The sequence below is a fragment of the Thunnus thynnus genome, chromosome 21 (assembly GCF_963924715.1).
Source record: "Thunnus thynnus chromosome 21, fThuThy2.1, whole genome shotgun sequence".
In the NCBI taxonomy this organism is placed as follows: domain Eukaryota; kingdom Metazoa; phylum Chordata; class Actinopteri; order Scombriformes; family Scombridae; genus Thunnus; species Thunnus thynnus.
The window spans coordinates 25960557-25986034 of record NC_089537.1 but is presented as its reverse complement, the minus strand read 5'-3'; the positions used below and the strand labels follow the sequence as shown (position 1 = coordinate 25986034).

The 25478-nt window shown below is 39.3% G+C and overlaps 1 protein-coding gene across 2 annotated transcripts in view; it reads right to left on the bottom strand.

Moving 5' to 3' along the window:
• The window catches only part of snx7 (sorting nexin 7), a 49484-nt gene extending 29105 nt beyond the window's left edge, over window positions 1-20379 (bottom strand). Inside the window, exons 1-8 of one of the 2 annotated variants that reach the window (XM_067577776.1) lie at window positions 19963-20379; window positions 8766-8951; window positions 5873-5983; window positions 4825-4983; window positions 4416-4614; window positions 3687-3886; window positions 1198-1284; window positions 344-464 (exon numbers count right to left, since the gene is read on the bottom strand). In XM_067577776.1, coding sequence (XP_067433877.1) covers window positions 429-464; window positions 1198-1284; window positions 3687-3886; window positions 4416-4614; window positions 4825-4983; window positions 5873-5983; window positions 8766-8951; window positions 19963-20046 — 1062 coding nt within the window. In that variant the 5' untranslated portion in view covers window positions 20047-20379 and the 3' untranslated portion in view covers window positions 344-428. Of the gene's footprint in view, window positions 1-343; window positions 465-1197; window positions 1285-3686; window positions 3887-4415; window positions 4615-4824; window positions 4984-5872; window positions 5984-8765; window positions 8952-19962 lie in introns of those variants that run through there. The other variant, XM_067577775.1, reaches the window with a different exon arrangement.
• Between the last annotated feature and the right edge of the window lie 5099 nt (window positions 20380-25478).

Sequence of the window (25478 nt, the reverse complement as noted above, 5' to 3'; positions counted from 1 at the left end):
TCAAACTATGCCGAGTGACTCGGTCTAGTTACTTATCAGCTTTCATATGCACCCACATCAATATATGTGTAAAAAGCCAAATAGCTGATTGATCAATCAAGCTCTACTCCAGTGTTGCATTTGTATAAAGTTGAGAAGTCTGAGAGAGACACTGTTTTCACAGGCTGAGTAGATGCAACCATAATAAGGATAGTGACTTTAACGTAGAACATTGGTGAAATGCCCCTTTAACCTGTACTCTAAGCTCTGTCAATAAGTATATACAAGTTTTTATCCAGTGATGCAGCTGGCCCTCTTTAATTCTTCATATGACAACTACTTACAGATCAACATTTTTCCCACCTAACTAATACATGTATAAATGAAAGGAAGCCTCTTTAAATAAAAGCCGGATGAAAGCCAGTGTGTTTCCTGGGTGCTCATTCAGCTCAGTGTGTGGCCACATCGTTTCTTTGATAAAAGCCCTGTTGGAAACAGTAACAAAGGCATCCATTTGATATTTCCCTCCTCATTAGTGGAGATCTGTTAAAGGCAGAAACAGACTGATATGCATTAAAAGCTGCAGGACTGAATTAAAGCCAGTTCATTCACACACACACACTGCTAATTAAAGCAGGAATACAATACAAGTCTATGGGGGAAATCTCAGTCCTGCTTCTTAATTAAAATCTCACAGATGGATTTTGATATCAGCTGGGTGAGGGCATACACACCTGCAAATCTACACATACACACACACACGCACACACACACACACACACACAGGCAAACACCACAACTACAGTCTAAAAATAGCTCTGTCCTTTGCTCGCCTAACTTTCCGTCTTCATTCTTTGTCTCCTGACATTTTGAAGTGAGTCATCATCTAAAAAGGATATGGGAATTTTCATTACGCTGCGATTAGCTGCTGGGCTTACACTGTGAAATAATATTGACAGCTCTTATTCCCACTGAGCTGATGACTGACTTCCATCCGACTAGCCTGGATATTTAGATAATCCCCCTAGGAAGCCTTTTTCCTCCCCAATATGAGCTGAGGGTGGCCCTGTGGGAGATGCCCCACTCCACGCTTCACTTTATTACACATAATCTCCGGGAAGATGACAGAGGACACACAAACACATCTGCTGGCACAGAGAGACACAAGGAGGGAGGGAGGGGGGGAGAGTGTGTGTGCGGATCTGAAATTGCACTTACTGCTTCTTGGTCGACTTTTTTGGATGCCAAGGCCTCGTTCTTGGCCTCAAACTCAGCCTGGATGTTGTCTCTCCGTCTCATCACAGCCTTAGACAGACAAGCAAAGAGTTTTGTTGTTTCATTCAATAAAGTCACCTTTTTTAAAAAAAGAATTCACTAATTGCCCAGGGGCCCATTTCCCAGAACAATCGATCTCTGTGAGTGTTTTGAAGTGTGATTCCACGAATGTTGCTCATTTTTTACACACGTTTCCCCCAAACAGCTGTTAAAAGCATCCTAACATGGCAGTCAATGGTGCCGGAGAGAGGTTGTTGAATCGATCTGAAGGAAACAATGCTGACTGAGCTGCCTGTAAGTCTTCTGTAAGTTCTCACCCTTTTTAAAGGAGATCAATTTCTAGGAAGTTTCCAGGACATTTTAAATGATATCAGTCAGTGTGTGGCTATACATCTGGACCTGAATGTTGCTCACAGGAACGTGGATGTGGTTTTATGGATTTTATACAGAGCTCAACAGAAGAGAATGTAGAGATTAGTTGTTATTTTGTTTACATTGAAGAGTAAAACAGGGTTTCTGCAGGTTTCACCACATTAAATTTAAGACTTTTTAAAGACATTTTAATACTGCATAGAATGCAAGCAGCAGAAAAATGGATGAACTGATGGATAGATTAACCAACCAAAAAATAATGAACTGATTTAAGGTCAGAGGTCTGGAACAATAGAATCAGGGATTGTTTTCCAGCCAAGTTTTGCTAAACTCACATAAAAAAATCATTTTTAAAAATTTTTTTTAAAAGGCCTTTGTGAATGAAATATAAGACTTTTAAATACATTCTAATGCCTTTTTTTTTTTTTTTTTTTTTACGAAACCTACATCAAAGCTTTTTAAGATTTTTCAAGACCTGCAGATACCTTGTAAAAGAGGTAATATGGTTGACATATTTGACCTGACACTTTACATTTAATGAAAAAACAATATACCTGTAATTACTAAACGTTCTGCCAATAACATTAGGCTAAATGACCAAATAACATTGGTTAGCTTAGCATAAACAGATTTCCCACCCATTGTAAACTCTGAGCACAACTAATTACAAAACATGCATATTTTCCCAGATACACAGTACTGCGCAAAAGTTTTAGGCAGTAAAGTAAAGTGAGGATGCTTTGAATAGTTTTTATTGATCAGTCACCTTGATCCAAAGTTGAGTAAACAGCAGAAACCTAAATGAAATCAATATTTGCTGTGAGCAGCGTTGCCTTTAAAGCAGCAGCAGTTCTCCTCGGTACACCTGCACACAGTTTTTCAGGTGATTGGCAGGTCGGTTGTTCCTGCATCTTGAAGAAGTTGCCACACTTCTTCTGTGGATTTAGTCGTCTCAGCTGCTTCTGTCTCTTCATGTTAATCCCAGACTGACTCCATGATGTTGAGATCAGGGCTCTGTGGGGTCCAAACCATCTGTTGCAGGACTCCTTGTTCTTCTTGGTGCTGAAGATAGTTCTTTATGACTGTGGCTGATGTTTGGGCTTGTTATCATACTGTAGAATAAATTTGGGACCAATCAGACGCCTCCCTGATGGTGTTGCATTATGGATAATGCTGACTGCAGGTCGGACTTGGTGTGGATTGAACGGACAGAACACTTTAATAGCACTTATGCGCCACTCACATTTCACTTTCTATGTGGATTCCCAGTTAGGATCTAAACATCTAGAGTGCCTAAAACTTTTGCATAGTACTGTACATATATAAATAAAACTGTCATACATTCACAAAGGATTGTCAGTTATGGTCATTTTATCTTTTGGCATCTTTTGGAAGTTCAATTCAGATCTTTATGGTCCCATAAGAGGAAATTATTTTTGCAGCTGGGCAACATAAAAACACAAACACAATGAGACAATTGAATACATTATAAGTGATGGTACTAAGCAGGGTGAAGCCATCTTCTCTGCTGGTAAGCAGGGAAAACAGAAACAAGAAAAATAAAGTGCTGAGCTGTGCGAGGAACCAAGAGACAGTTTATACTGTATCTAAAAAGACTCATTGCACATGTGATAACTTGAACCTGTTGCACCTCAGTTTTGGAAACCTGTCTCTCTGACTAGACAGTTTCATTACAGCGAGTGATGCTACAGTGATTTCCTGTTATGTCATCATATTTGGCTGATTCATACTGGACTGCTTAACAAATTGCCAAAGGGTTTAGTAGAAAAAACATGTCTTTAGTTGAAGTTACATGCATGAGCCAGCTGGGATGTTGTCTATTTGTCCTGAGGTGCATTCAGGGGCTCATACCATTCAGGGGCTCGTACCATAGTTATTTTTTCATTATCCAGCTACTATCAAGTTGTGGAAAGCCAGTCTGCTGTATTCCAGGTTTTCCAGGACATGTGCAAATTCCATACCTGTCCTGAGGCAAATTTGTTAGTTTGGAACAGATGTGAGGTGGAGGAGGAGACATGAGCAGTGTGGTTGCGGCTCACCTTCAGCGTCTCAGCACAGAGGACGTACTCATGCAGGGCGGGGACCAGGACCTCAGACAGATGGTGGATCTGTTCCTCTGTTTCCTTGCTGCACCGCTCCACACAGCTGGCCACGCCCTTCAGCGGCTCCTCAAGCTCCTCCTCTAACCCCGCCCACTGGGTGTAGGTGGGGCTGTACTGCTTCAGTTCATCCAGATACTCTGGAGACACAAGGGACACATTTAACCACAATCCAGTTGGAGGTAGCTTTAGCTCTGTGCTGCATTCGTGTCAGATTGAAATAACAGTTGGGATGAAACAACAACTTAGAATTTCTTCATACAATATGATTTTTGAGACAAAAGTTTTATTAAATGAAAAGTAGAAATTGCTATATGCTTCAGCCACCATTCAACCCTGTACCAGACTATGGAAGTCTATAGCTGCCAATATTAAAATGAAAGCATTCAATCAAATTGAACTGTCATTTTCTATTTGTGTGCACAAAATTAAATTATAAAAACACTAAATTTGCAATGATAAGCTCTGCCCATGGTTCCGCCCCCAAGCTGTGACTGGGGGCAGATAAACCAATGATTGATTTGATTTCACTGTGGCATAAAAACATAAACGACATACATACATATTCAAATGCTGAACATTTAGCCAAAGTATTTTTAATTAATTGAACATGACATGACAAAAAACCAACACATTTCTTTGTGCCCCTGGCTGTGACTGCTGCAGTACCTCTCTGTTCCTTGATGATCCTCTGGGTGACTTTGTCCACAGAGGAGATCTTGTTGCTGAAGTCATCCACATACTCCTGCATGAGACTGAACTCCTCCGGTCGGTTCCTGAGGCCTCGTACCGAGTTGGCCACCGCCCTCACCGTCTCTCCCATCCGGCTCAGGAAGCCTGGACCCTGTTTCCTGTGAGACGCCAAGTCCTGAAGGTGGTCCAACACCAAGACTTCAGTTAAACTGTGCATCACTGTTAGTAAAAGTGCTCCATGACACAATGAAGTTCAGTATTAAAAGAATAGTTCAACACAATGGAAAATTTATATTTATTTTCTTTTCTTTCTTTCTTTCAAAAAAAAAAACAATGTGGACTCTCAGATTTTCTCTGTGTGTGTGAGTGTGTGTGTGTGTGTGACCTGTGCAGTGAGGAAGACTTTGAAGTGCTGGCTGTAGGACAAGATGGGATGCTCAGAGATCTTGTTGAGGAAGCGATGCAGGGCTCTCTTCCTGGTCTCGATAAAGTCGTCGTTGAAGCGCTCCACCATGCCTTTCATCACAAACTTCTCTGGCAGAGGCTGAGGAAAAGATCCATACATTGTGCTCAGTCAGAGAGTCAAACAAAGGCAGCGTGCCATGATGTTGATGCAGTTCCACAGAGCCAGTATGGTGTCAGTTCCCTTTCATACAGGGAAGTAAAGAGTGGATAGTGTAACACTGAGCATTTAGTAAGAACATGTATACCGATTCTCTTCCTGTTCTTTTGGCTTCTTTAATTCAGAGCTCTATCAACTTCTGTCATTTGTGTGGATTTTAAAAATAATCATAAATTATTTCATCTTTATATGTGTGCAAAGCAGATATTACACATAAAGCAATGTAATATAAAAGTGTATCAGAAAAGCTAAGTGTTAAGACTCAACTCCCAAATTATTCCAGAGCTCCTGGAAAAGATATCTGTTTCCTCTATTCTCATCCCTTCCTTCAGCATGAAAATATGAAAAGCTTCAGTTAAAAAAAAAACAAAACAAAAAAAAAACAGTGCAGGAACTGGAGAAGGAGCCTAGTTTGGCTGTATTAGAAGGTATGAAGTCTGTGTAAGGACTCAAGGGGGGGATGTGTAAACACTATTCCAGAATTTGAGAGGTGGATAAATGGCATTTAAACGCGTTTACCCTCCACTACAGCCCTGCTCATGATCCAAGTGAGGGACCATTCTTAAGACCATTTCTTCTGAGTTTTATATATACTAGCAGTAATGTTAAGTATGTATGACTTGTGGTTGAATAATTCAAAAACACTGTTATGGGCCAGGTGGCAAACTATTCCAAAAGGAAAATCAATTAAAAAAAGGAAAATGAGATACCACATTGACTGCCTTCCAACCTTTAATATGAGATGACATATGAAGTCACTGCAGCAACCCACAGATGAGCAGAACAGATGATGTGGTGTGCGGATACATACGTGGACTATGAGCGTTGGGTAGTTTTCTTCCAGTCTACTTCGGAGCCAAAGGAAATCCTGGTAGCGTCGGCGTACCTCATACTCACTGGAGTCAAACTCGCTCCGTGTGGTCTGGAGAGAGAATCCCAAATCATTACCAAGCCACCATGCACCTTTTTAAAGAACATGGAGTGTTTCCATATACTGTATACATGCTAGTATTCAGATGTTACACAGATCTGAACCTGTATTCATCAAGTGTCTCTAAGAAACTCTGCTTGGAACTGCACCGAAAGTTAAACTGGGACTAAAACACTTCAAGTACCTCAGAGTAAGACTGAGATATATTGATGAAGCTTCCCACATTGACTTTCAGCAGGGACGTTCTTGTCTCAAAGTAAAACTTAGGATGAAATTTGCAGTTTTTCTGATGGTTGCTGATAGTTATTTGGAATATTAAACAACTGGAACATTTGAAACGCAACCCTAACCCTCGGCCCCATCCTGTTTACCCTCTACATGCTCCCCCCTTGGATGTGGCATCAGCAGACATGGGATGTCTTTCCATTGCTATGCTGATGATACCCAGCTGTACATCAAAACTGCCCCAAGCCCTTCTGCAGCCAGGTCACACCTCAGCACCTGTCTTAACCCTTATATACTGTTCATATTCTGACCCTTGATAGTATGGAGCGGGTCATTTTTGACCCGGCTCAAGTATCCCTTTATAATTCGTCCTTACATCAAATTTTGAGCCACAAATGTATTTTGCATATATCTTCTCTGTCATTAATCCTTCATTAATGCTTCAGGGAGCAGAGAGTTTTTCTTTAGGTTTGACATTATTTGTTTATAGAGAAAATACGTTCACAGTCATGCTATATTATGATTTCATGTTATCTAAAACAGGAGAACAAAACAGATATAATTATTTCTATGAATTTTTTTGAGAGTGAAGGATTCAACAAGACTTTTGAATGGTAGGTTCCCACCCGGTGGGATCAAGATTTTCTCACAGTCAAAGGAATAAGAGGTGTGTGTCCTGGTCACACTGTAGTTCAGTGATAACATCCTAACACAGCAGCCTCTCTTAAGTGGCTGAAGTGTTGATCACACTGGACTGCATCAGAAGCAGTGTCACAGTGTGCTGAACTTCAACAGACCTCACTAGCATTTGGTGCTAGGGCTGAGAGTAGAGTGCTAATGCATGCACAAAACTTATTTTCAGGCTTCTCCATTTCCATCACATCCGTTAGGTTTGCAGTTAGGCTATGGTGGGCTGAGGGTTAAGAGGTTGACCATGAACCACAGTGTCCACAGTTTCATGGCAGGCCAGACCTTTGCTGCATCTCACTACCCATCTTTCTCTACCCCTCATTTCCTGTAAGTGAACAAATAAAGCCCTAAATGCCCAAAAACTAATTATTAAAGAAAACAAACTTTGTAGAACTTTGCAGCATATATGCAAAAAATTATGCCAAAATTAATAAATATCGTACATGTTATAATGATATTCAAAAATATTCCACTTGCATAGTAAAATGTAAGTAAACATGGACAAGCCAATGAATTGGCCTAAAAAAATTTAAATATTAAAAGAGTGGGGAATGATTGGAATTATCCCAGTTAGTCTTATCCAATCACATGGTTTACTATGCTTATAGTAGAGCTGTGCTGTTTGTTTTTCCATAACCTCAGCAACAATCAGCACTTTATCTGATGAGCTGTAGGAGTAGTCACAGCTGTGTAATGTTATGAGGACCTCAGCCTCTGTGGGGAAAGCATGTCTTCTCCTTGTTGGTAGAACAATTCCACCCAGCACAAGAAATGTGCTCAGTTTTTAATCACAATGCTAGCTTTTAAATGAGGTGATTGTCATCAAAGGTTCCCGCAAAATATCTCCTCCCATGATTGTCTCTGGCTGACCTCCATGTCCTGGCAGCTCCTCACAGTTAGGAACCTCTGGAGCTCTCCTAATTATCACCAAAGTCTGAAGTGATTTTCTAAGTTTCTAAGTTAAGGGGAAACCACTTATTCACACATCAGTGTGTTTCCAGGTGTTGGGAACAACTATATGTGTAAAAAGTTGTGTTAAGTCTTTTGTGTCTCCAGAGTGAGCAGGTGATGTCACTTAAGTCAGTGTCGGTTGGGGTTGAGGACTTCAAGTTTGAAAATGAAGGAATTTTTGGGTGTGGAGTTAGACAGAAGTGAGGTTACCAGACCTCTGTAGATGCTCCTCATCCCTGCTGGAGGCTAGCAGCTCCAGGCTACATTAGCTGCTTCTAGCATAACACACCTAAACAGGCAACCGAACAGTCTGTGGTCGAGTTGCATTGTGGGTAATGTAGGCACAGGGGTTTTTAAAAGGAATAAGAATGCATGCAATAACACAAACAATATCTCTGGTTCTGCTGCATCAATTTAAGTCCTTTTATAAAACTGTCTTTCATGAGTCCAACAATATTATAGGAGTACTCCTTTCAGAAAGTCGTTACAATGCTTTTACACCTAGTCCTAAAAGTAGGACCAAATATGCCTCTGACAAATTTTGGTCAATTCAGACTTTCTTTCAGATTTCTACTCTGAAATGCTTGATAAATACAGGCCCAGTTCATTTTAAGAACTTGTTAAAATGGGTCAAATCAGTTAAGTCCCCCTCCACTAAAAAATGTGTTTTTCTTCTTGTTCCTACAGTTGGATGTTTGAGCTTTTCCACACAGAATGATGTATGTGCAGAGTTTATTTTCACATTCATCTGCTGAAAGTGGAAAGTTTCTCTCTTTTTGTGGAAAAAAATCATATTAGCCCCAAATTATTATTGAAAATTGAATATTTTATACACATCTTACAACATGCCTGGAGGGGATCTTTAACATATTGTATGCATATAAACATGCAAGGCCTCCTTCCTCACCTTAGTCACTACTCTGTACATGATGAAGGTCTCGATGGCAGTGACATGGCTCTCTGGGTTGTCAACAGTGATGAAGAGGTCTTTGGTGTTGGCATCCTGCTGTTCCTCGTCCTCCTCCAGTCGGTACTGGTTGACCATGGAGCTGGGAGAGTTGGGCATTGGGTCTCCATCTGCCAGGGATGTGTTCTGGACCAACAAGACAATGTCACTGTTAATCCATAGTGACTTTTACAACAAGCAAAAGCTCTCCATTATCCAAACTACAAAACTATAGAAATACAGTAGCTATATAGAGGATTTGAACTTCTCTCTCAAGCTGTCTTGTTTCACTCTTTACACAACTACTACCTCTCTCTATGATGGCAGGCTTTTCACCCTGCCCTCAAGTGTAGCCATTCCTCTTAGTATTAACTAGTTAGTAGTAATGTTACCACTGATTTGCTCCATACTGTTTTTCTGACACTAGATTTTCTGCACTTTTTGCAGGTAATCGTGATTGAATTGCAGTTGGGCAGGCATGGACAAAATACATTCATACAGAGTACATACACTTTATCACATGTTTAAACAAGTTTCAGGAGCATGTAAGGAAGCTAAAAGAAACCTAAGGTATTGGAATAGGTATCAGGAGATGTTTTTTTTCTTTGCAATGATTTGCGTCATGGCAAAATAAGCTTGAAACCTTCTATCACTTATTGTTCTTGGATCTGTGACAGCAAGTTGTGAAGTCAAGTGACATTCTCTCCAGCTTTGCTTAACATTCACAAATGGCTTCACCTCATCAATCATGTTGAAACACACCCATAGCAACCTCTGTTAGAGTTTTACAACCTTTTGGCTGCAATGTCATTCTACCCTTAGTTCTTCCTCTTTAAAAAAGTGTATTGAATGTGTTTGGCCCAACTTGTAAATCTGCCTCTCAAGCTCAACAAAGTTTCAGTTTCAACCCATAAACTACCAAGAGCAAGAAGCCTGTTTTCCAACAGAGGGTTCAGCCATTGGAAATAAATGATCTGCTGTATAGCACGTGTTTGAAAGGCTAGAAATTCACATAGTAGGTCACATATCTCAGTCTTTTTTTTAATTATTATTCTTTTCTATCCCATCCAATAGTGGAATTGTCGGAACATCTGGAACAAGGTCAGTGGACGAGCCAAATGCATCCATCTAAAACCTTGAATTATTACTAATGAATGCTGTCCATTTAGATACAGCTGAATATGTGAGGATTCTGAACACTGTTAGCACTTCTTATCCATGTTGGTTAAATGTTATGCTCAACAGTTCATTCTTGACCTTGGAAAAAGCAGCTAACAAGGCAATTCCAACTCAAGGTCAACTCACTGGCTTGTTGTGTCACACAGAATAATAGTCTGAAAAAATATTGTGTTGATGAAAACTCTGTGATTAGCTCCAAAACAAGTGAGTGGACCTTGAGTTAAGACTGTTTTGTCATCTGCTGTTTACAAGGTCAGGAAATGAAGACAGCAATTTTGATAAGTGATTAACCCAAAGTCATTTATCAAGCGAAAATGCCAAACACTTGTTTCTCAAGTGTAAGGATTTGTTGCTTTTTACTTTTTTATAACGTTACAAATTTAATATTGTTGAGTTTTGAAGTGTTGGTCAGACAAAAACTGCAATTTAAAGAGATAACTTTGGGATTTGAGGAACTGTGATGGACATTTTTCTTTTTTTCCCCCTTTTCATACTTTATAGACTAATTGCCAATTACAACTAAACACAAAGTACAGCTGAGGCTGATGGGAATATTATTGGTTAATGATGAAATACCTGCAAAACTAAAGTACTGGACTCATCCTGAGGGGAGCATAAATGTCTACTAAATTTCATGAAAATTCATCTAATAGCCTACTGTTAAGACATATCACTTAAAACCAAAAATGTCAACCTCATGGTGGTGCTGAAAGTACACATAGGCCTACTACAAGCGTTACTGGAGTTGTGACCTCTGTTTATTATGGGACTAATGTGTCTCAGTTTCTGGCCTTCATCAGTCAGTCTGAAGGTGCTGAAGGACAAATGAGGAGATCTCCAAATCATTGTGATACATCATAAAGGGAACATGGATATCTGTACACAATTTCATGACAATTTCAGTCTGGACCAAAGTAGTAGACCAACAAATAATTGTTACTTGCATCCCTTGACTTGTCACTTTAATAAGAATATAAAAATATATCACCTGCTATAATTATCACCACTATGACTGCATCCAAATACTTGAAATACACAACATTTAAGGAGCATATTTCATCATTCTAGAAGACTGCAACTGTGAGGATTTTCAGAAGTTGGGATTTTCAACAGTGATACACTCAGCTTGTCTTTGAGGACTAACTCTGAACGCCATCTGGACCCTGTGGGCGCATTCACAATTTGCAAACCTATCCAGATGGTGTGTGGGGTAAGAACTCGATTGAGGATAAATATGCTCAGTACAAAAATTGGACTGGATTAATCCCTAGTTAGTCCATCCACCTCTCTCACACACAGACTGGACTGTACAGTACATTCAATAATGTAGTGAAAGTGTTGCCATTGTCAGAACTGAGCTGTCAACTCTACAGCAATCCACAGCAGTGGCATCAATTTGAGAAAAAAAACTTTGATTCCCGGATCAACAACATTCTAAATGGTAAAAAGGTCAATGATCAGCAGTAATAAAACTCATACAGCTTGAAGAAATGTTCATTTTACCCAAATAATGATTATCCATTATGTATAATATGAATAACATCTTCAGCACTCCACCTAGTGGTTAATTTAGGTTACGTTACAGTAAGCCAAGCCATTTCAGACACATTACTTACAAGATTTACTTATGGGGCTTTTGACGAGCAGTGACCTCTGCTGGTACAAGTGGTAATGACAGGATATTTGATTCTATTGATATCACTTCCAACATCAAATTCCAAACAAAATATGATCGGGAAAGAGCAGGGACAAGAAACAGACGATTAGTCGGCTAATACTTTGAACAGCACTTGACCACACACTCAAATGCAATTCAACATTGTGACATTGTCTTTTTCAGTCAATAATAAAAAGATTTTGGGAGCGATTCCAGTGTGCTGACATTCCAGACTATTAAACATAAAAATCATTCATTATGTTCATATCATCCAATTATTTGGTCTCTACAATTTTTCTTAGATTGAATAATATATAAACATTTGAAATTATTCACCAGATAATTCCACAGTTTGACTCCATATACTGAAATAAGACTGCTTTAATGTGTGCAAACTGAGTTTTAAAATGAAATTTCCTTCTATGATCATCATCACCTGATCTTAACACAAACATGTTTTCAGGCAATAATCCACTTTAGGCTATAAATATAACTAAAAAAGTAGGCTAAATTCTTCAGTTTTATGACTCTTGACTTGATAAACCGCCTGATTCATAATTCATACTGCTCTATTAGTCTATATGTGTTGCCCCTCCAGTAAAATAAGTGAGAAGTGCAACATGTCAAGGGCTTTATAATCCAAAATACACTTTTACTTTGTTCACAGTTGTAATACTTTCTTTATATAGGCTAAGTTACGTGAGGTTTCCAAGAAAAAATTATGGTCTATGATCACGCTACTCTACCGGGGGGGGGGGGGGGGGGTCAACCTCTTTGGTCCAGACTGAAATATCTCAACTATTATTGGGTTGATTGCCATGACATGACTTTGATGATCCTGACAAATGAAGAAGTATTTTCATCTCGCACCACAACAACAGCAAGTCAAAGTTTTCACTTATAATATATTAGCACAAATTCTGGAACAAATATTCAGCTGACTTTGGCGCCTTTTCATCTATCACCAGCAGCTAATGGTGACATACTGTACTGTGTGTGTGGTTCATTTGGAAGCACAGGCCTTTTCACAGTGGACTTTATGTTGTCACATTCAAATGATCCAGTTTATGCAAACAGCAGTGAACCATGAGCATTAGTGTGCTGCTTGCAGGTCTGTTTCCTGTAAAAACAGCTGAGAAGCTGCTGAGGTCAGCAGAGGTTCCAGAGCCCCGCCCCCTGCTCCACTCCACACTACAGCACGGTGACAACAAACATGTGATGACTTCTCTCTCCCAGATAGTCTGCTTATCATTTGACCATGCATATGCTGCACGGAGTACTCACTCTGCCTCCTTTTCCAGGAACCACAAACAAAGCAAAAATGGCAACACATGCTCTGCTTTTAACTGCAGAAAACTGAAGTTAATTCAGACCACAGTATGCACGCACTAATATCCACAACTAAATTCTTTGTGATGAGCTCGCCACGAGACTGGTTGTTATGGTAACAGCCTGAGGGGAGAAGGAAGTAGCGATTTCTACAAGATTCTGGGGTCCACAAATGTCATCGTATGCATATGTTACATTTAACAACATGTGAGACTACCTGAGCCAAATGTATCCACAACTAAAAATAACTGTTATTCACAGGAAAAACTGCTTTGGATCATGTAGCAGCTCAGTTGTTATAGTAACTGTGTTAATGTGTTTCAGTACAAGAGGAGGCGAAAGCTCCTGGCTACATTTATTTCATTTAATATCATGTTTGACTAGAACTAAATGAGCTCTGGCGTCAGGAGTCACTGAGCGAACAAATTCAGCTCTGCAGGAATGTTCAAAAATCTTGAAAAATAACGAAAAGAAAAGAAATGTATGTAACTGTCATCTTCAAGACTGAACATCAAATCTAATCAAAATGACTTAAAACTCATTTAATTGATACTCTCTGAAATTAAATTGTATTGAACTGAGAGACAAAAATCCAGCTCTGTGCTAAAAATAATAGTTCATGTAGTTAGCAACAGTTTAGCATATTTAGAACATGATCTTGCAGCAGATCATGTACTGTACACTCTTTTTTTTTAACTGTTGTTTATTTATCACCACTATGCATGTATCATTACAACCTGCTGTCTGTCTCTCAGTGCATGTATGAGTAGGTAAGATGTAGGAGCAGGTGTGCCAATATCAAAATATAATGACACAGTTGGAGACAAAGAGGGTTTGCTGTTGTCTTCATGTTGGGACACGTCTCAGTGTACAACCATACTGACACCACTTATCAACAGGAGAAAAGACAGACTGCGTTTGATTTTTTCTGTGTAAGTCTGTAGTCAGTTTAACCATGGTTAGGTCCATGTCAGCATCAGTACTGTTGCTATGGCTACCTGCAATTTCATTCACTGTATCTTGCACACTGATTTAGAATTGTGGTTAAACTATTTTTCCAGATGTCTTCATATAACAAACAAATCAAACTGAAAGCAGTGGGAATAACTGAGTGACAGCTTTTCTAATATAATTTACAGTAATGAGACTTAATGGAGTGAGTTTGCAGTATATCATCTATATAATAACCATGTTTGAATTTGTCTTTTTTTTGTCCTCTATCTTCAGGGATGGCAATGAATGTCTCTCTAGTCCAACACTTTGATCCAGACGGAAATATCTCAGCAACCACAGGATGCATTGCCAGGGGATGCTGTACTAATGGTTCCCACTTTAGTGATTCTCTGACTTCCTCCAGCGCCTTCATGACGTTGACATTTGTGATTTTTAACCAAATGTCTCAACAGCTGTTGGATGGATTGCCGTAAAATTTGGTTCACATTCATGTTCCCTCAGGATGAAGTGTAATAACTTTTCATCTAGTGCCGTCATCAAGGCAACAATTTACTTTGTCTAATACTTTGGTTTATAACCAAATATCTACAAAACTCAGCTGCACTTTGTGCTAATTAGCAAATGTTGGCATGCTCACAAGCTAAATTAAACAACGGGTTGATGATTTTTCACGTCTGTCTTAACAACAGTTAGGAGCCCAAATGAATACTGAAATTGTTTTTTCTTGCCATAATGATCCCTCCTGTTCATACTGACCATTAGAAGATCCCTTCATAATGCACTTACAATTACAAAAGTTTATCTGAAGCTAATATGAAGCTTCAAATGAGTCAAATCAAGTAGATATCTTTCAATGTTACAGTCTTTTTAGTGCTAAAGTCCCTCTTTTTGTGACTATACTTCCACCGCAGCTCAACAGGGAAACACTGTCTGAGAAAACACAAAGAGGGAATTTGATGCTAAAAAGACTGTAAATGTGGCAGATATCCACTTGATCTAGTCAATGTTTGTGATCACACCAGATGGCTCTCCGCTTGGCTCCGTTCCGCTAAACATACGCACTTCGTCTATTTTTGACGGAAGCCGCATCAAGCTGCACAGAGCAGATCAAACCGGGCAGGACGTCAGACACGGTAATGGCATAGAGCATCCAATCAAGTTTCAAAATAAAACACCCCGTGAAGATCGTATGTCGCATCACTACATCAACATGACGTCATAACTGGTGGCACCAGGCCAGACGTCAGCTGTGTCAAGAGTGTCTCAGCAGATATTTGACACCATGGACAACAAGAGGTTCATCTTGGAAGTGGAAAATCACAAGATTTTATGACAGCAACGCTGCCAAACATGGCTGATGACTCTTAGTTTAGTTCCTTTGGCATCCAGAGGTTAATACTCCTTTTTAGACTCTCTCTATGCATTGAAAATGTGTTCTTTATGATAAACTGTTAACAAGTGTGGAACTAAAGTGACAGCTATTCTAACTCTCTGTATGTATGATATAAACTAGATCTACATTATTAACATAATAACTGTTAATCACTGCCTGGTTATAGTGATTAGTATATCCAGGAAGCTGGCACTGAAATAAATTCACTGAATATATTTATATGCATCACATTTAAAGTATAGTTCTGTTTGTTTCTCTATCATAGTTAAGTGATTTGGGTACATTTTTCATATACATTGTTATCTTTGCCTTAATGTCAGTGTTTTCTTCTGTATCTTTCACATACAGAAGCTCAGCGCACCGCCTCTCTACAAGCCTGTCTAACTCTACCAGCATATTGATGTGTAAGTCTCTGAGGGGAAAAACAGCTGTGCCTGGAAGTGCCTTCATGGAAATAGAAAAGGCCAGTATCACAGTGAGTTGGGCAGCACAGCTTCTTTACAGGTTTGAGGTTAAACCTGCGGCAGGTGAAATGACACACCCTCCACTCTGAAGGACACACTGATCAGCCTGTTTTTTTCATACATTCTTACTAAAGCCTGACCTAGATATGTACTGAGCAAGACATTATGTAGTTTTTATCATATTACTATTATGTCATTTACACAGAATGAGTGTCACGCTACATGTTAACAACTCATTAGCTATCGTTCACACTACTGGCAAGCTATGACATTCACTGGCTTGGTGGCTAACTGGGAACTAATTTAGATACAGTTCAACTGTAGCATTTTATAGTGTCTGTCAGCGTTATACTGACAAGACAGGAAATGACAGGGCCGCTGTTCATTCACTCGCTAGAATTGTCTAACTAATAATGAAACGTAAAATCAAATTTGTCAACAGGCTTCACACCACTCGACTGCTGTGCTGCTGATGAGGAAGAGGAGGAGGTGCTGACTGTAGCTTAATGTAACAAAACCAGGCTGTCAGGCTTATTTAGTGTATACAATTATGAGCGGATATGCTTTATTATCATTCAACTCATGTATTTCACTCACAAGTAAGCACCTTATCATGAAGACACGAACACAGACTCTGTTCTGCTTTGTCAGGGGCCAGCTCAGCTGTGATGCCTTCAAGTGAATTGAGATTAGTGTGTTGCCAACAGCGGAGTTGGCTCTGTGGTGGACAAACTACACAATAGCAACTACTACTGGTAATAAAGTTACTTATGTTACTTATCGGCCGTGAAAACATCAATACACATTTATCTGCAATTAGCTTCTATTAGATGATAAAATCGGCCCGCTGATGTATCGAAAACTTTCCAAGAGCCACCACCGTTCCTCCTGTCATGTTATTTTTCCAACCTGGAATCATAACTTTACAGTAGTAATATAATCCTCTCTACAACTAACAGCAGGGTATTGTTGAAATGTAAGAATTTCAGCACTGATTCCAAAATGATGGGCCTATTTTTTCTGATATCTCATTTGTATAGTATGAATATGAACACAGCAACTGATTCATAGATTAGTCAAACTACAAAAGTCATTTATCAGGCAAATCTGCCAAATATTCTCTGGTTGCAGCTTCTCCAAAGCCATCCTCTGTTTTATATCTTTATAAACTGCTCTGAGAAACTGTAATGGGAATTTTTCACCATCTTGTAATTCATAAGTCATACTAAATAACCAACAGATTGATCAACAATGAATGTGATTATTAGTTGCAGCAGTATCTGAAACAGCCTGTTCACGAGCTACTTCCTGCAAATACTGACTGACACTGTTGTTGTGGAGTAAAGAGGGAAGTTTACAACCACAGACTATAAAAGCTGTTATCAGTCAACATTAGGCTAGTTTCTTTTTAACATGACTACAATCTTTTCTTAACTTCAGCCAAGCAGTGTTAGCTGCCTAAACTTAACAGACTGAAGATACATGTGATACATCCAGTGAGTGGCAGGTCTGGGCTTTTGCTAATTTTGTTAATGAGAGGTCAGAGGAGAATGGCCAGACTGGTTTTAGCTATAGAGGAGCATCTCTGAACACACAACATGTGGAACTTTGAAGTAGAACTAGAGCTACAGCAGCAGAACACCAGGTTCCACTCCTGTCACTGGTTGAAAAACCACATACTGTAATCATACTAGTGATTTTGGCTTGATGATACTGATCATACTGTGGGTGAAACTAATAAATGTTCAAAAATAGTGAAACATGACCATCACAATAACCTGGAAAGCTTCAAATAACTTGTTTTGTCTAAGAAACAAAACCCAAAGACATGCAATTTAATTTCCTATAACATATACTGTTTGTTGTTGTGCTGTTGTATGTTTTGATTATAATGGATCTAATTATCTGACTAATCATTTCTGCTCTAGATGTTACTTGAATAGGTGCTTTTATTTTGACATAAAACCCTCAACAATCAGCAATCATCTGATCACAGAGCATCTTCACATGTCAGGTGATATTCCAAACAAGCATCTTTACATCTTCTGCCAGCCAGGAGATGACAACACAGTTGCTGTTGACAACAATAATGCACCAGAGGCTTGTACTACGAAGCGGGATTTGGGGTTAGCGAGGTAACTTCAGGTTTAACTCTGGGTTTTCAGTCCTATAACGCTGGTTCACTTCTTACCGGGGTTCATCACCATGGTAACTTATGCTGAACAGCTAACCTGCTCCAGAGCAGGTTAACTTCAGAGGACTGGATCACAACCTGTCAACACTCCAACCACTGACCAATCAGTCATCATTCTTACAAGATCCCGACATGGACAGAAGTCCTGAGTTACAATAAAGTGACAAGTAAAAAAGAGTAATATATATATTTCTATAGGTCAGTGGAATCATTTTATCATTCCATGTTTCTATTTCCACTCTGGTTTTAAAACAGAGCTTCTAACAAACAGAGAGATCGTTTACAACACTAAACACATGATGATGATTTTAGCTGCATTTTAATAGTATAAAGTTTATTTATCCCCAGAGTGAAGCTGACAGTGATTTTACACTCTGATTCCATCACTGCACCTCAGAACAACATGAGACAACTGTGTGATGATAACTGGAAATAAAAACTAAATATTGTCTTTTATTAGAGAAGTAATCCACACTGTTAATTGGCTCCTGTGATTATAAAGCAACATTTGGGTCAGTTAGACCTCATCACTCATTAACTACTTTTCCACTCTTTGCTTCAGTAGCAGAAACAGTCTGATGTTATGTTTAAGTTTCTTTTTTTATGTGACATATTCAGAATGGTCACTTCATTCATGGTTCTGATGATGTCGCTCGTAATTAACAACCCTGCCTCTGTAGCTGGATAGTAAAACCACAGGTTGACTGAGTAGGTTGATAACCAGCTTCATAGTACTGGTTATCTAGACGGCCAATGTTAGGCTCAGTGAAGCCAGATAAGGAAAAGATATCCCGGGTATGTTGAACTTGCTTTGTCGTACAGGCCTCTGGTTTACAAGGTAACGCAGCCCTGCGCATGGTTGCACATTGCATTGGTGATACACACTACGGCCCTTTACATTCATGATTTGTGAGAAAGTAGAATGAAACTGCTGTTCTCTCTGTTTTGATTGAGCTTCCCTCAGTTCACATTTGGCACTAAATCAACCACAGAATTTTGTACACTTTTTAAAGCCCTCACACAGAAATACATGTGGATGTATTAAATCACAATATGTTATCTTCCAGTCAGTGATATTTATTTACAGTAGGTCGTGAAGGCTATGTTCTTTTGATTATTATTAATCAACACCATTTCTACCTTTTTAAACAAATGTGTGGTTCAACATTTATATCTACTATCTCTGACTCCTGTGATCAGATCACATTTAGACTTGGAGCTCTATGACTGCTCATTTAAAGAACAGTGGTACATGTAACTTGGCAAGTAGTTACAGAATTTATTCAACTTTAAAGTCACTGTGAGGAAAATAATGTCACACCAGACATTATTCAGAAATTTCACAATTAATAGTGCCCTCTATTATGAGCATAACACATGGCCTATAAAACATAACTATTGAGAATTGTAAACTCTTAAAACGTTTGATTCGGCATCTACATAATGCACCATTAGGCATTCAATCAATAGCATTTTAACTTGAAGTTCAAGATCAAATTCATTTGCTTAAAAACAGGTTTTCAACAGGTGAACCAGTCTGAGCTGAAACTCTGTTGCAATCCACTGCAAGTGTTGATTGTTGTATTAAAGTCAAACCGAATTGAAAAGTCGAACCTTTAGGTTAGTAAAATCTCTGAAGTACTTGTCTATCTGGTGTAAAGCTTTGAAGTTAAGCAAACAAACATCAACTTCATAGAAAACTGGAGGGAGTTTGGCGTTTGTGTTGTAAAAAGCAGTAAAAGGCGGATGAGACAGTCGGGTCCTAAGGTCAGCTCATCAGCTGATTCCTTCTCTACGTCACTAGGAGCACTTCAGACTTCAGACTGGCACAACCTATAAAACAACAGTATAAAATAGGCTGTGTGTTGTTCTACATGCTAAAGGTAAAGCGGCTATGTCAGAGCCAGTCAGGGTCAGATCGATCCACGTAGCAAAAAGAGCGATGTTCGTGTTTGCAGCTGAGAGCTTTTCGGGCAGTTGTTCTTTACCTTGCTGAAAACCTCCAGGTCTTCGTCTTCGTCCAGGTCCAACATGTGTCCTGAGAAGTCCGCAGGAACCGTCTGTCCGCTCATCTCACTCTCCAACTTTCTCAATGAACTGATACAGACATGAGAGGTAAACTTCCCCGACAACTTCAGAACTGCACAAAGACACCGAGAGTAAGCGAGATCGCTACTTCCTGTGGTCGGTTTCACAATGAAGCTGCGTGTCGACACGACGGGAGGTCGCCGCTCATTCACTCTCTCACATTCTGAACGACCTGAAGACTTCTCACCTTTCTTGGACGTACAGATGTTACAGTAATCGGATGAATATCGTTAAATGAGCATAAAAAATAGATAACAATGCAAAATGTTATAGATTTGTTTTATTTTTCAATTGTAGCCAACAGACTGTGGTCAGAACAGCAGCATGCTGGGAAATACACAGTGGAAGGTGGACAGTGTTCCAAAATAAAGACAAAAAAAGAGATTTTGTTAAATAAAATGGGTTTTTTTGCTGTATTTTTTTTCTTTTCATCGTGATTTCTCATGATCATGCTTATCATGATTTTTTTCTTTTGATCATGTTATATACACTATTAAACAACAGAGTTAGTCTGAGCCATGTAGAGAGATGTCATTTTGAATGTACTTCTATACATGCTTCACTTTAAATGTTCACACATGTGTGAGAGTGTGTGCCAGCATCTCTTTGACATCCCATTTAATTAATACTTTGAGTTTTTAAGCAAAACATCATTATAAATGATTTAATTTTCACACAATAAATTTTGATATTTATTTTTCTGTATGTGATTCTCTCATCTTCAGTCTAATTATTCAAACTTTTTCATTGGAATTTTTATTTTTTTCTTTGATAGGTGACTTCAAATATTCTGTATGTAGCCTTTGCCTTTTGTGTGTTTCTTTAAATGTATTTAATTGGCCTATTAGATATTAATTATGCTCTGCTGCAGGTGTATGAATATGTTTTCTCTTTGTTTTATTGTATTTATCACATACAATTATTTGCAGTTTACATGTTCGTGTTTGCAATGTTTTAAAAAAAAAAAAAACAGGCTTTTGTTTTGGCGATCAGCAGGATACTTCCGGTATGGTCCTGCTTTGGATCGCTCCTCTTGACGCAGCTGATATCATGAGCGCGCATATGCGGAAGGATCAGAACAGCAATCACTCCCTTCATGATTCAGCTGTGGGAACAGAACAGGATTGCTTACAGAGCACTTTAAGTTTTCCAGCAGACTCCAACCAGTGAAAACGAGCCATGATGGAGGTTTACATGGAAAAACTAATGGAAGAAATAATGATTAATAGGAGGGAATTCAGAGAGAATCTCTGTGTGGCAGCAAGGAATGTCCTGCAGGCCAAAACTTTGCTCTCAGAGGGGAAGAGAAGTCAGAACTGGCCCTGCAGTGTGACCACTGTTGAAGCAGAGGTTACTGAGCTTTCAATGCAGTTTAAATAGTCAAACTTCCAAAATCACAGTCAACTTTATTGGCCAACTATGTTGACAAGGAAACTCTCAGTGTACACAGCAAAGAAAACAAATTCACAGGACACAAATAGACATACAGATAAACAAAGATCAGCAAACTTGTATCTTAAGTGAGAAATTATTAATATTTCACTTTATTCTCTATTAAACAGTGTTCAATGGTCTTATGTTTTTTAATTTATTTTTATTTATCCTTTATTTAACCAGAAAGGTCCCATTGAGAACAATATCTCTTCTGCCAGGAAGTCCTGGTCAAGATGGCAACAGAAAAAAAAAGGTTTCACATAAAAGTACATATGCGGACAAATGAAATCACAAAAAACATACCAAAACAAAACAAACAGACACAAAACATGCAGCTAAAAAGATTCATGGCAAATAATGGTACTTGTTAAAAGCAATAACATTGTTCTGAAAAAACTGATTTTAACATTTTTAAACATGTCGAGAAGGTAAAGATTCCAATTGAGGTATGCTTTGCAGCTCATTCCAAGCTTGCAGGGCGTGAAAGTTGAGCGTGAAGTTGGACTTAGATTCATACATTCTCACTGCACATTCTGATTGGATAAAAATGTACATATGTTGGAAATGTGGTGTATGCATTGCTTTTGTACGTACATACATCTGGTCCGTGGAGTTGAATGTTGGCGCATGTTAAAACACAACTAATTAACTAATTAAAAAGGTCACTTGCTTTTTTGATTCTGACTTGTAAAGATACTTATTGTATATCAATAGGTAAAAATCAGACACATGGCAAGGTACCATCGGGTGATTTGTCCGTTGGTGTCTTTCATCAACTCCAGCCATTATAGTGCTTTGTGGTCAGTCTCCAAGGTGAACTCACTTCCAGGATGTAATACTTGAAGGAGTCCAGGGCCCAATTGATCACCAAGGCTACCTTCTAAACTGTCAAATAGCAGACCTCCTTGGGGAATAGCTTTCAACTGATGTAGGCCACACTGTTGATCCCTGCAGAAGCACAGCTCCAACACCCCTCTCAAGTGCATCAGTTTGCAAGATAAAATGTTTATCAAAATATGGACTTTGGGGAACTGGGTTCTTACTCAGGGATTGCTGGATGTCCTGGAAAGCTGCCACTGGACCTGATTGGGGCATCTCAAGCCGGTTCTGTCTGTCAGTTGAGCAGCCCTGATTGAGAAATTTGACTATGAGAATGGGGAAGCCAGCCATCCCAAGGAAAGATCTGAGTTGCTTCCTGGTTTGTGGAAGAGGACATGATTCAATTGCATGGACTTTATAAACTTGTGGTTTAACTCACCTCCTATGGTGAAGCCCAGGTACTCAGTTTCCATTCTGGCAAGGACACACTTGGCTGGATCAATTGTCAAGCCTGCAGAATGCAGGCGTTCCAGGACTTCCTTCAGGTGTCCCAAGTGCTCCTCCCAGGTGGCGCTGTAAATGACAATATTGTCAAGATATGCACATGCAAAATCAGAAAGCCCACAGAGTACCTGGTCCAGGTGCTCTGGCTTGAAAAGTTGCAGGGGCACTGTGTAGTCCAAATGGCAACACTGTAAACTGAAAGAACCCTCAGGGAGTCCGGAAGCCCGTCAGCTCCTGAGACTGCTGGGTCAGAGGCACTTGCCAGTAGCACTTGCAGAGGTCAATGGTAGTCAGGTATTTTGCTCTCCCCAGGCCCTCAATGAGATCATCCATCCATGAAGTGGGACATGAGTCAAACTTTGACTTCAAGTTACCTGAAGTTACCTGAAGTCAGTACAAAATCATATTGTTCCATCCTTCTTAGGAACCAAAACCACTGGATTACACCACTTACTTTTTGAAGGCTGAACTTTTCCTAGGGATATCATGAGGTCTACTTCCTTCTTTAGTGATTCACAGAGATGCTCTGGTATCCTGAAACTCGGTTTCAACACAACATCATACTCTACAAGTTTTGTGCAACCTGGGTAGTCTTGAAATATTTCTGGATGAATCAAAGCTTTCACCTGAGACTGCTGGTCTTCAGAGATATGACTCAAATCCAGATTCCATGATAAGGATTTCACCAGTTTCCTGAACACAACAGCTTAACACCTTAAGACTGCGCCAACTCACACACACAACTTCATCTCAAGACACAACAACCTTTAGTAAACTGTAAATGGTAAACAGGACCGCCTCTCATATATTTTAAGTCCACCACAAAAGTAATGAGTATCCCATCTCCCTGCTTGAAATCGAGTCTCTTTCATTGTCCACCTCCAAAACCTCCTCAGTCACCAGTCCGTCAGAGAGCCAGACCTGGACCCACAGCTCCGAACCCAGTCCCAGAGCGACAAGCAGCACCAGAGCACAGAGACGGCTCAGTATCTGACAAAAATCTATCACTGCTTTTGACTTATGTGAGCCGAGATCACTTCTATTGAAAGTCTCTCATTCCGGCGTTGTTGATAAGCTTATGTGCTGTTCAGTCTCCCCTGCACTACAGGCAGTAGTCTAATGATAGCATGTTGCTTTTCATCCCCGTCTTTTTCTTCTCTCCCTCTGCAATTCATGCAGTCCTGTCACTTTCTATCCGTTGGTGTTTTGCATGGCCTCCAAACTGGCCTCTGATTGAGATGGAACTGATTTACTTATGACCCAACAGGATAGTTAAAATTAGCTCCAACTCAATCAGCTACAACATGACAATACTGCTTAACTGTTAATGTATCCAATCAAATAATATAAAATCTATAATAGTATTGCACTCTGAAAGGGGCCATTCTAAATAATGAGTACTTTTACGGATAAAACTTACAGGACCGGTTAATAATTTTTAAGTGTGTCTTAAAGCAACAGTCAGGTCCATATGAACAGTGAAAGAGGTTTTCCTCACTGTAATCATTCCTCCTATTCATACTGGCTATTAAAAGATCCCCTTCAAATGTGCTTTCAATGTAAGTGATGGAGGCGTTTTGTGCAAAAATGCATTTAAAAGTTGATGTGAAGCTTATATTCAGCTTCAGCAGTCTGAGTTAGTCATATCAAGTGGATATCTGACACATTTACAGTCTTTTTAGCATCAAATTCCCTCTTTGTGTTTCCTTGGACAGTGTTTCCCTGTTGAGCTGTGGTGGAAGTATAGTAACAAAAAGAGGGACTTTGGCACTAAAAAGACTGTAACATTGAAAGATATTTACTTGATTTGACTCATTTGGACGACTGAAGCTTCATATTAGCTTCAGATAAACTTTTAAATACATTTTTGCACAGAAGGAGGACTGTAGATTTTGTCCCCCATCACTTACATTGTAAGTTCATTATGAAGGGATCTTCTAATGGTCAGTATGAACAGGAGGAATGATTATGGCAAGAAAAATCTGCTTCAGTGTTCATTTAGGTACCTGACTGTTGTTTTAAAATTGTGAACCTGTCCTTAGCATTAACATTCGGTTGTTTGTGATGTTGAACATTGGGGGGGGGTTAATCACAAAATACATTTTTGTCACATGAAACCAGGTTTTTTTTTATCAACAGATGTTTCCATAGGGACTATTTCTTCTGAAAAAGGAGTTCCTATGAAAAGTATCCACAGTGATTGGATTATCACTGTGGAATATCCTGAGTAACAGAAACATTGTTGCTGGAAAAAAAAACACTGCTGCTGAGTTCTTCTATGCTGTGAGCACCACAAATTAAATTCCACTGTACTGGGGTGGAGGCAGAAATCTCATGGACAGATATCAAAACATGTACAAATAAACCCTACACTATCTGCATGTCCCTTTAAATGTATCACAACTAAGCATATGTGTGTCAGGTATAAAAAAAGAGGAGAAAAAGCAACCAAAGCCTTTAGAAAACTACAAGTATAAACCTGTCAGCATTTCTATGTCCAGACTCTTATCCGCTGGCTGCCTCAGTTCACCTCTGAAAGCTCATGTCATGCTCAGCCAGCACCTGAAACAATATAATGTATTCCTGTGTATTTGTCAGAGCAAGACTTCCTATCACCTTCAGCCTTGTCAACACACCGCTGCACAGTCAAACTCTCTGT